Source organism: Mus pahari, chromosome 22 (assembly GCF_900095145.1).
Source record: "Mus pahari chromosome 22, PAHARI_EIJ_v1.1, whole genome shotgun sequence".
In the NCBI taxonomy this organism is placed as follows: Eukaryota; Metazoa; Chordata; class Mammalia; order Rodentia; family Muridae; genus Mus; species Mus pahari.
In genome coordinates, this window is record NC_034611.1 from 41081943 (window position 1) to 41094564 (window position 12622).

The 12622-nt window shown below is 42.3% G+C and overlaps 1 protein-coding gene across 1 annotated transcript in view; it reads left to right on the forward strand.

Moving 5' to 3' along the window:
* Positions 1–6643: 6643 nt before the first annotated feature.
* Akirin2 (akirin 2) overlaps positions 6644–12622 on the forward strand; it is a 16499-nt gene continuing 10520 nt past the window's right edge. Inside the window, exon 1 of the mRNA XM_021222147.2 lies at positions 6644–7315. Within this exon, the coding sequence (XP_021077806.1) occupies positions 7087–7315 (229 nt within the window). The 5' untranslated portion in view covers positions 6644–7086. The remainder of the gene's footprint in view (positions 7316–12622) is intronic.

The following is a 12622-nucleotide window of genomic DNA, read 5'->3' on the forward strand; positions in this document are numbered from 1 at the left end:
ATTTTTAATTGGAATGTAGTAGCTGATGAATGTTTGCTAGGTGGAGAAAAAGAAAAATTGGGGACCTAAGTTTCATCTATCATTTTTTTGGAGATGCCCTAAAGCCTTAGCCCCAACAAAGACTCCAAAGGTCAGAGATGATTCTTTTTAGTGAGTGTATGTTAAACAGCTGCCTCTGGCAGAAAGGGTATACACCCCTTTGTCTCCACACCACTGGCATGGCCTTGGGATCTGAAGCCTAGAATATAAGACAAATGAAAGGACCATCTTACTCTTGAAAAGCCTCATCAAGTGGCATCATGCAAGCACAGGAGCAAAGGGACAAGAGACAAAGGGAACAGGATGCAGTGACTCAGTGGGTATCAGTGGAAAATGGAAATGACATCTGCAGCGGCTGTGAGGCAGGAGTCTGAACTGGATCGTGAACAACCTTCAGGGGGCAGAGGTGCCCACAAAGGCGAGAGGGAGAGCTTGCATTCGTCACAAATCTTCTGCTGTTTTTTTATTGTCACCTCTGTTAATAGAACTCTCATGGCTCAAGCTACTTTGTTCAAGTTAACGTTCAGAACAACAACATTTTAATTTTTTAAATCATAAATAGTATCAACGGTCTATTTGCTAATCTATTTTTATATACCTCTTGAACATGAAACCTAGTTTGTGCTTTTCTTGGTGACTTATATGGGTTTACCATCTTTTTGCTTTTTATCTAGGGCAGGAAGATAAAATATAAACATTAAGTAAAATCTGACTTTCAGCTAAATACGTATTTTGTCACACTTGTAGTATAAACACATTATTCCTTATTTGTCTGAAATTCAAATTTAACTGGCTTTTTTTTTTTCTGAAACCTGGTCACTCCACTATGACATGGTGTGTGATAATTCAGCAGTGTTCCCAATGCAGTTGAGTCACAGCAGGACCGACTGTCCTGACAGGTGGGTGTCTCAGGGCTACAGCGTTTCTTCAGACTGCAGTTCTTTTTACACTCTCTGTCTGTGGTGCCCAGTGATTGTATTCTTGTAACAAGTGTGTTACACTTTCAGTTTCCCTCTCCTATTTAATTCTGTTCATCTGTTTAGGCAAAGAGCAAATATAGTTTCTGAGCAATTGGAAAGATGTGTGTGAATACATACTTGACAGAAGTACGTAAATTTTAAGGCAAGATCTTCACAAAATCTTAGTTTGACTTCTCAGAGAGTAGCCAGTGGCTTAAGAGTCCCATTAGCTAATACTCACAGCTCATTCTGTGTGTGTGTGTGTGTGCGCGCGCGCGCGCGCGCGCGCGCGTGCGTGTGCGTGTGTGTGTGTGTGTGTGTGTGTGCGCGTGTGTGTGTGCGCGCGCGCGTGCATGTGTGTGCGCGCATGCGTGTGTGTGTGTGTGTGTGTGTGTGTGTGTGTGTGTGTGTATTAGGACACTGTACAAAGAGAAATCTGCCTCTGATGGAGATATTAAAACAGGATGTAGACGTTATACATTCAGTAGAAATTTTACTTTTAAAAACCTTTCCTGTAGTAAAATACTTTTGGTTTGCCATATGATTGGGAAGAAGAACAAATGATTCACATAATACAGTGTTAGCTAGCTGCTGGATAGGTGGGTTAGGGTCATTAAATACAGTTTTGACTTACATTTTCAACTTACAAATGTATTGGGACAGTTCTAGCAGCTCTTTGTGTTCTAATTATTTTATGATCTATTCAATCAACTAAAAGTAATTACCACATTCCAACAATGAAAATAAAAAATCAGTCATCTTATTTGTAACACAAAATGCTGTGCATTACGAATACAGTGCTCAGAGAAGGTTCAAGTAGCCTGCAAACCTTTGGTGAAGGAATTACAAAGTGTATTCTTCCCCAAATACACTCATTCTCACAATGATTGTCTTTTCTTTTCTGTCCTAGGCTTGCTCTGTATATAGACTTGAAGGGGTTTCTGAATTAGAATTGCTGTTCCCGATGCTCGGCTTATAATTACTCAAACAGCATGAAAAGTTAGCAAAGATTTCTCCTCTCCTACATTTGCATTCACTTTTACTATTTTATTTCATGTAGGAACATTGTTTGAGGGGCTGTTGAGATGGCTCAGTGGGTAAGAGCACTAACTGCTCTTCTGAAGATCCTGAGTTCAAATCCCGGCAACCACATGGTGGCTCACAACCATCCATAATGAGAACTGAAGCCTTCTTCTTATGTGTCTGAAGACAGCAACCATGTACTTATAATAATAAAATAAATCTTTGGTCCTGAGCGAGCAGGGCTGACCAGAGTGAGCAGAGGTCCTAAATTCAATTCCTAACAACTACATGAAGGCTCACAATTATCTGTACAGCTACAGTGTAAATCATATACAGAAAATAAATAAATAAATCTTTAAAAAAAGAAAATTGCTTGAAAATTATTTATGGTACGAAGAGGATCTTGAGGTTCCAAGTGGTTGGGTCTTACATTATCTATGTCGATTTTACGGACATTAATCAAAGAATACCTTGTCAGAATCAGGTTCTAAGGACTGTATCAGAAGTTGTTATAAAGCCTAATACTGGGGCTGGACAGATGGCTCAGCAACTAAGAACACTGACTGCTCTGCCAGAGGACCTAGGTTCAATTCCTAGCACCCACATGGCAGCTCGCAATTGTAACTTCAGTTCCAGGGCATCTAGCATCCTCACAAAGACACAATAATACACAGGAAAAAAAATGGAAATACAAAAATCACTAAAAAGTAGGAAAGTTTAGTATCAAGCAAGGATCAGCGTCTTGGATCTTGGTGAAGGCAGTGTGCCCTCTGCTCAGATTGGGGAAGATTATGACTCTCAGAAGAGAACATGCTGACAAAAGTGTGACAAGCCTTTAAAACTTGCCTGTACTCACAAGCAGAACCAGCCTGGCTGTGAGGTCACAGGAACCTTCAATTGCACTATATATTTAGATTCATGTGACCTGACTTAATTTACTGTGTTAGTTTTCTCTTTCTTTTTGATGCAAGAACTCAAAATTATGTTAAAACTGAATGGTTTTTAAGAGTTGTATTTATTTTCATTTCTTGTCTTAGAATTACTTTTCTTTTTTCCTTTTTTTTGGGGGGGGGTAGTTTTTTTTGAGACAGGGTTTCTCTGTATAGCCCTGACTGGCCTGGAACTCACTCTGTAGACCAGGCTGGCCTGGAACTCAGAAATCGCACATGGCTCTGCCTCCCAAGTGCTGGGATTAAAGGTGTGCAGCACCACTGCCCAGCTAGAATTATTTTTTGTAGGTTTTTCTCTGAAAGCCTTTGGCTACTCTGAAAGACTCGTTACAAACATGTTAGAAGATAGCTTTAAAGGATGATGTGGGCTATTGAGAGGGCAGAGTGGTCAAAAAAAAAAGTAATTAACAGACATTTTTTAAGTGCAGGAGCAAAAGATTCCTTGACAGATTTCTATTTATTTATTTATTTATTTATTTATTTATTTATTTATTTATTTATTTTGTGGTGAGGATAATGTGAAGGTTTATAGTTAAGAATCTCAGGCTTGAAGCACTGAGGAAGGGTTATTGTCTTAGTCACTATGCCTTTTCTGTGAAGAGACACCATGACCAAGGCAACTCTTATAAAAGAAAGCATTTAATTAGCGACTTGCTTACAGTTTCAGAGGTTTAGTCCATCATCGTCATGACAGGAGCGTAGCAGACAAAATGCTGGAGTTGAGAGCTAGCTACATCCTGACCAGCATGCAGAGAGAAAGAAACACCTCCATTGAATGTCTTCTTTTGAAAACCTCAAGGTTGGGGAGTGACAACAAGGCCTCACCATCTAATCCTTCTAATCTTTTCAAAGAGTTCCACTCTCTGGTGAGAGCCAGTGTCTTTCTCAAGCCTCAAAGTTGCCTTTGGGTCAAGGATGAACTTGAACTCCTGACCTTCCTGTAGGCCACATAAGCCTAGAGCTGCAGGCCTAATGCAGAGAGAATTACTGTCGCTCATAAGAGTTCCCAAATTTCCAAGGGAAACTGCCCTAGGCATGTTTAAATTTAAACCAGAGAGAACAAAGGGAGAATTAAGGGAAACCCAGATGACTATAAACACACCGATTAAAAATATAGAAAGAGGGATGGAGAGATGGCTCAGCGGTTAAGAGCACCGACTGCTCTTCCAAAGGTCCGGAGTTCAATTCCCAGCAACCACATGGTGGCTCACAACCATCCATAACAAGATCTGATGCCCTCTTAAGGAGTATCTGAAGACAGCTACAGTGTACTTACATATAATAAATAAATAAATCTTTAAAAAGTATATAGAAAGAAAAACTAGAAAAACTTACTGTACAAGCCATGTCAAAACTGTATGTTACCCTATAGGGAACCCTGGTACCAGGAAAGGGAAATACCTAATGCACACAGGGTACCATTAGAGCTACAAAAACAAAACCAAACCCCAAATCAAAGTAATTAGCATGGTGGTTTGAATAGGAATTGGCACTAAGGCTCACAAGTTGAATACTTGTTTTTCAGTTGGTGGTCTATTTACGAAGGCTGGATGTACATGCACAGTCTTGTTGGAGATGTGTCACAAGAGGCCCAGTCTCTCTCTGTGTCTCTGTCTCTGTCTGTCTGTCTCTGTCTCTGTCTCTCTGCCTCTCTCTCTCTCAGATCAGGATATAAGCTCTCACTACTGCTACTCCATCCATGCCACGTTTTCCTCCATGATGACTGTGGACCCTCTGAAGCTATAAGCAAGCCTCCAGTTAAATGCTTTATTGTATATGTATCCTTAATCATGGTGTCTCTTCACAGCCGTACAACAGTTAGGAAAAAAAAAACAACTAACAAATTAAAAAAAAAAAAAAAAAAGCCACAGAGAGCAAAAGACAGAAGCATACATGAGCAAGCCATGCTAGCTCTATTGACATTCCCAGACTATTAAGAGTAGCTAACGCTGGCAGGTAGTCCTTACTTCTGCACAATCGCTTTTATTTATCCTACTGAATTTCTTGTTTATTTTTAACATTTGCCCACAATGCAATTTGTGTTTTGGCCTGCTCATACCTGCTTTGTTCCTGTTCATTCCTCCAGGCCGTGTACCCTTCTACCCCTGGCAGTTACCCTCTGCTTTCATGTCACAAATACTCTATCACCCTTCCCCTTCTTCCACATACCCTCAGTGTCCTGTCTCATGGCTCCCTTTTAACCTCCGTGCCACCTATGGTCAAATCTTAGTGGACAAAAGGGGAGGATGTAGCTTAGTTGCTAGGGTGCTCGATTGATTCCTATATATAAACGAAGTATGATGGCACATGCCTATCATCTAATCTTAGTTCTCAGGAGGTAGAGGTGGGAGGGTCAAAAGTTCAAGGTCATCTTTGGAAGCACAGTGAATTTGATATCAGACCTTATCTCCAAAAGGAAAAAAAAAAAAAGTCAAGAAACTTTCTTATTCTGCTCTAACATAAAATATGAACGTCCAGTCAGTTTCAGCACAATAATAGATTTTCCCGGAGTGTTTAGAACTTAACACTTCCTTAGTACATGTCTTAGTTAAGTGATTGTTTCATAGAATGCTGGTCTTTCTCAAAAGATACTTTCTAAGAACTGTATTCTAAATTAAAATAAGCATGACAGAGTTGCTTACACAGTGTGATCAAGAAGGCTGATCTTTGTGGTGTTGAGCAATTCTAAACAAATGGATAGCGAGTTATTGTCCAAATCAACTATAAAGCAGCCACTTACGTTGATTTCCGAGTAAGCAGAAAAGAGTGAGCATTAAACATATTAATACTCATATGACAGTCTTGAAATGTTGGAGAGCTAGCTAGCATCCACAGGCAGAAGATATAAAGTATCTACATAAATCACTGCATCAGTGCTGCAGTCGATCCCTATTTTAGATATTTGATGAAAAATAAACAAATTTTAGAAACATTTCTTCCCACTTTGCTTACAAAAATGGGTCCTGCTCCCTAGGCATTTATTTGCTTGCCTTTTTCTAGACCCCACCCAGCCTACCAAACTCAACACATTTCTGGTGTTGATCGCTCTCTGCTCATAGTAAAACAATTGACTTTGTGCTCCTTTTGAGCTTTGCAGACTTTAATGAGCATAAACAAGCATAAACAATCTGGGCAGCCCAAAGCATAGACTTCAAAGATTCTGTAATCTGATATTATTACTGTCGTTCTGTCTCGAGGACCCAAATTGGTGCTTTCATTATTTCCTATCCCCTCCATGTGACAGATTTGGTTTCTGGCGCTCTTGACAGCTAAATTAATCTCTCTCCAACTATTAGACTGGCTCTTTGTTATATCCCGTTTAAGTCACTATGCCAAATCTTAGCAGGGTCTCTAAAGTGCTTAGCTTGCTTTTCCAATGGGTTCGCTTCCTCTTCCCCACTGTCTCACAGGCTCTCCTTTCTCTTCCTCACGTCTTTTTCTTTTTCTTTTTTCTTTTTTTTTTAAACTCTCTTACTTATGAGGGGGTATTTAAATTCCAACCCGGAACTTGGGCTCGCGCGCCTTGGATGACGGGAGTCGTAGTTTCTGTGACTTCTGGGTAACCGCCTTTCAGGCCGAGTCCTGCCCTTCGCGAAACCCCACAAATCCCAGAATGCACCCTGGCGGGCCCGCCCCCCCCGTGCGCAGGCGCCCTGGGGCCGCAGGATTTGAATCGGCGGCGTTGTTATTGACGCCATATTGGGGCCGGCGGCGGGTGGCCGAGTCGTTCCGTGGAGAAGAGAGGGTCGAGTGCATCGCTTAGCTCCGTGCGGCCGGGCCACCTCGCAGCTCCCGCGCGTGGCCGCCGCTCCCGAGCCTTCCGTCCGCCCCGGCGTGTTGGAAATCGCGTCTGGGTCACGCCACTGGCCGGGTCCGCTTCCGAAGGGAGCCGGTCTCCGCGCAGGAGCCCCGGCGCGCTCAGCCCGAGCGCACGGCGGGGGCGGCCCGGCCTCTCGGGAGCGGCCCGGAGCCGGCGGCGCGACTCTCGCGCCTCGGCCGCCTGCCCTGTCGCGGCTCCGCCGTCCCGGGCCCCACACCCACCGGGCACCTCCGAGGGCCCGTTTGCCCCCGTCCTTCCCGGCCCCGCCCGAGCCGGGCCTCGGCCGCCCGCCGCCATGGCGTGCGGAGCCACTCTGAAAAGGACTCTGGATTTCGACCCGCTGCTGAGCCCGGCGTCTCCGAAGCGGAGGCGGTGCGCGCCTTTGTCGGCGCCGGCTTCGGCTGCCGCCTCCCCGGCCGCCGCCACCGCCGCCGCCGCCGCCTCGGCCGCGGCCGCCTCGCCGCAGAAGTATCTCCGGATGGAGCCTTCCCNCTTCGGCGACGTCTCCTCCCGGCTCACCACAGGTGGGCCTCGGCCCCGGGGCCGCCGGGGTGGGTGGGCTGCGGCCGGGAGCTCGGGTGCGGACACAAAGGGAGGGAAGGGCCTGGACCGGGGTGGGGGGGTGGTGTCGGCAGGTTGGGTGGGTACGGGTCGGGTTGGCCGGCATTGTGGGGGTCCCTCATTGTGAGGCTGATGGTTTGGGGCTGGGTCCCTGGGATCGTTTCCTTATGTAGAGACCCAGCGGAAATGATCGGAGAGGGTGATATTATTCATAAGTCGGGCGAGAGAAGGGTCACATTTCACCCGCATCTCCGGGTCTCTTGGGCTGAATCGATTGGTTGCAGCTATTAACTCAGTGACTGAGTGGTTTGAGGCGAGAAGGCAGCCCCTCCTCCATTTTAGACTTGGCTGGTTTTAGTATAGAAGGGGTGGGGTTTGGAGGGGGATGGATGTCACTGGGGCGAGTTGTAGGCCTGTCATTAATCACCCACAAGAACGCCACTTTGGCTGAGTCAAGACCTGTTTCCCTAGCAGGGTCAACAACAAAGCAAATGTTCTTCCCGAGTACTGTAATGTGATCTCACTATGCGTCCAGTCCTTAAGAAATCTTGAACTTTTAATGAAAAGGAAGGTGTACTTCAAATTGAGACTGACTAGTTTATTTGTAAATGCTTTAGTTATTCCAATGAAGTATGTTGGGAGAAAACAACCTAGCCCCGAGAGTAACGAATAAATCAAGATTCCAGTGGACTTCAGACTTGAAGTCTTGAAACATTTTTCTCAAAGTGTCTGCTGGATAGACCTTTGATTGCTTTTGTACACTAAATGTGTACCTAGGAATTTTTCCCCCTCTGCATTTGGAAATCTGTGTGCCACCAGCACAATCTTAGGGTAAACTTTAATGGACTTGAAGTGTAAGTCTGTTTCTTTTGTGTGTGGCATGCAAGAGTTTGTGTGTGTGTGCAAGCCCTTAGTGATATTATCCTTAAAGCCTTTGCTTAGCTTAATTTTTTTTTCTCAGTAACTCATTTTAAAAAGATGGGATCTATAGAGTTCTGTATTTGGTAACATCTATATGAAATTGTACCGTGTGTGTGTGTGTGTGTGTGTGTGTGTGTGTGTGTGTGTGTTTTTTAATGTCACATTTAAATATTCATACCCAAATCCATGGTGAACCTCAGTTACCTAGTCTGGCTCTTAATTTTTGATCTAAGGTAGCCAAAAGCTGTTTTAAGAGTTGTAGTAACTTTTCGTAGAAATTCCAAGAAGTTTATTTAATGATCATACCTAAACTGTCCCTTCCCTTTATATATGTATAAAGACATTCATAACTGAGTTGTTAGAGGAATGGTCCTCAATCTGTGGGTCACGACCCCCAGGGGAACTATCAGATATTTACATTATTAGTTATAACAGTAGCAAAATTACATTTTGAAGTAGCAACAGTAATCTTACGGTTGGGATCACCACAGCACGAGGTACTGTGTTAAAGGGTGGGCATATCAGGAGGGCTGAGAAAAACACTGCTTTAGACATTACTGTCTAAAGGGAACAAAGGGAAGAATGAGTTCTTGGGGCAGACGTTTTTGTCTTTAATGAAATGCTAAATTTGAACACTGAAATGGTGTCCAATCTACTAATGAAGCCATTTCAAAATAGCTGTAACTAGCAATAAATTTCATTGGAGCTAGTGTTTGAGAGTTACAGTATATCCCTATGCAGTTAAAATAATCTTGAAGACTAAAACAGCAGGGAGCTATGACACCTTTTTTTACTTAAAGGGAAGTTCTTCTGAAACTGTAATGATCTTCCAATCTGTCATGTCAGTGCAATATTGTAGAGTGTTTAATATTCTTCACTCCTCATTCTCTCACATCTCAACTAGTACATTGTAAAATAATTGGGATTGTGTTTAGTCTTTTTTTAGCCAGCTGATACAGTTTGATCACATCTTGAAACCTAAAATCAGCTGGGCAGTGGTGGTGCACTCCTTTAATCCCAGCACTTGGGAGGCAGAGGCAGAGGCAGAGGCAGAGGCAGAGGCAGAGGCAGAGGCAGAGGCAGAGGCAGAGGCAGGTGGATTTCTGAGTTCCAGGACAGCCAGGACTACACAGAGAAACCCTGTCTCAAAAAAAAAAAAAACAAAAATAAAAAGATAAAAGAAAGAAAGAAACCTAAAATCACATCCTAATTGATGTTTTTAGAGTTTGCTAAATATTAAGTTGGTATTTCAGTTAATTTGAATAATAACGTAGAAGATTAGCTTTTTGAGAAATGAGGGAAGATTGTTAAAGTTTAAATTTGCTAAAATGTACATATTTGCTGTAATTTTTAATGACACAGTAAATGTGTGGTTGAACCTTTTTAAAGCTAAAACTAATAAAGACCTAGAAGTTTACGCAGAGTATGTACTGTATGTGATTTGTCTTTATCATTATTCTATTTCAGGTATTTCATGTTTTCTTCTGATAGTGTTCTTGAAGTGGCATATTAGTAGCTTCAAGATCTTGGGCACTGTTCTAAATGCTGTTATTTTAGACATTCCAGGATAGTGATTCCAAACTTAATATGACTACTTTTATTTAAATCAGCATTTTTCAAACTTGAAATCTAATACTAAGGAAGAGGACTAGTTGATGGAAGTCTAGCTTGCTTTCTTACCCTTGAGACTTGAAACTCTTATTATGTTAATTAACAGTGGCTTCTGTTCTTGCCCCTCTTCATGTACCCTATCTCAAACATGATTTTTGGTGTACCTGAGTTACTAATTCAGAACTGTACTCTAAGGTAGGCTTGTCAACCTATGGCCATGTGTTTGTACAGTCTGGGAGGTAAGAATTTTTTTAACTGCATTTTTAAATGCCTGAAAAAGAATAAAAATGATCATTTCATCATGTTAAGAATTCAAAAAATTCAAATGTGAGTGCCATGAAAAACAGTCATTTGGATACAGTTAGTTGTGCCTGTCCTCCTTTAAAGTTTAAAGTCCACTGCAGGTTATCTTGGTAAGCTCGTGGAGAGAGTATGTTCCCAGAATTCACATTTATTGTCTGGTCTTTTACAAAAAAAAAAAAGAAAGGAAGAAAGAAAGAAAAAAAGGTATGTGTACACTGGTTTGGTTTAGGATTTTAAATCAGTGATGCTTAAAATACCTTTTAGTGTATCAAAGGATGGTGGGTGGTGAGTGAGGGTGGGTTGGGAGAGAGAAGCATTTAAATGAGGATGGGTGAATGAAAGTGTCAAGGGGGTGGGTGTTGGGGGGAGGTCTTATCACAGATCCTTGACTAGCCAGGAACTCCTGGCATGCTTTTGCATCTCAAGTGCTGGGATTAAAGGCTATGTGCCACCCTGCCCTGCTTTAAGTAAGATTTTAAGGATGTATTTTTTTCTAAGTACCTAACTTCCCAGATCCATCTTACCCACCTTTTTCTGCTTCTCAATTTTGTGTTCTCTCTCTCCCCCTCCCTTCCTCCTAAAATAACTTTTAAGTCCCAATTTGTGTTGCCTATATATATATACTCATAGATTTGGGGTCATCCATTAGAGTATGGCTGACCTACTAAGAGTTTTAAGAAAATTGGCTGTTCCTCCCTCATGCCATCACCTCAGCCAAGGATGGGGTCTTGTGTATTACTGTGGACGGGCAGCCACTATTGCTGTAAATTCATGAGTGTTTCAGCATGTCATGTCCAGAAGACACTGGCCCTGACACCTAACTCTTACACTTTTTCTACCTCAAACTACCGTCTAAGTTTGTATCTCTGTATTTATTTTAGAGGGTAGTTTGAGATCAAGTCCATGTAACAGATTGTAGTGCGCTCACCCCTGGAGCCCATGAGCCCTCCAGCCATGGGTTGTCGGCTAGATTTACAGTGTCAAACATGTATTCTGCCTTGGAGCAAGCAGAAATCATAAACCCACCAGAAAGCAGGACATTGACACCCCCCCCCCCCCCCCGTGACATTTGTGCCACTATTGCACTCATGGGCCTGATATGGCAAACTGATCGTTTTTGTAGCTCAGGAGAGGTCACAATTGGATAAGCCTTGTTGGATGACTTTCATAGTAGCCTGCCAAATACCTGCAACTGTGGAAGCTAGCTAAAAGAGGGAAGCTTCTTGTCAGTACCAGTTTGTTCCATGTCCTGTGACTCTGTGATGTCCTCAGCAATAGAATCCTAACCATCAAGTTCTGGAGGGCAACCTAAAACATTAACAGTAGTCTGTATTATTTTGGAGGTCTCTAGGACACCCCAGACCAACAGCTTAAGGGGTTGTATTCCAATACTGGCACTGGGCTTTTTATTTGGCAACCAAAGTTATTTTTTAGTTGTCTGTCTGTCTATTATATAACCAAAAGATTGTCCTGGCATTTTCAAGAAAGAAGTTGTTTTGATATTAAGTGCCATTGTTAAGAGGTTGCCAGAACTGTCAGTCAAATCTAACACATTGTTTTCATATTTATAATATGAATCAGTGATCTTGTGAGTGGCCTTCTATGGATGCTGACTTCTTTGTGAGTCAGTGAGTTAGCATTAATGTGTACATTGTAGCTTGCTTGGTACCATTAAGATTGTTTTAGGAACTGAGTTGGATGAAGAGTTAAATTCCATTGTAAGAACTCATTGTATTTGTTGGAAACTTTCCATTAAAAAATGGAAACTACAGCTTGTGAATGGAGAATAGATTGTTCACTAGACATTGATACATGCCTCCAAATGGAGACACCAGCTGGTTTAAAGGAAATACAAATGGTTCTAGGCAAACAAATGATATGTCTGTTGGAGAAGGCAGTATCTAACTTCAGATGTCATCTTATTTAGCCAGAAGTGTCTTTTAATATTTGTGGTTATTTAGACAGCTGTTAAATTACTTCTTTTTTTCTCAGTGCATTTGGCAAATGTTTTTAGTAGTGGTCTTTGTGCTATGGATTGTAAACCTGATATCTAGAAATGTGTAGCTCCAGTTAAAATTGTACACTTAAGAAGCCTGTTAGTTGGAATTGACATGTTGGCTCAGTGATAGTAGAATGCTTATCTAATCACAGATCTCCCCAAATTTGATCCTAATACTTGGGGGAGGGGGGAAGCAAGAAAAAAAGCCTTAGGTTTATGGCCATTAAAGAACACCCCAGTGCATTATTCATTTTAGCTTTCTAAGGTGGGGGGTGGGGTGGGAGTGGGAGGATCCCTGAAGCCTAACCTCATGTAGAGATGCTTCTAGCAGTCAGTTACCACGGAGATGGTCTTCTGCTTTTGAATGGCTTTGTTCTTTTGTTACTTGGATATGTTTTTCCTGTTAAGATAGGCCAGGAAAAAAGGGGTAGTAATA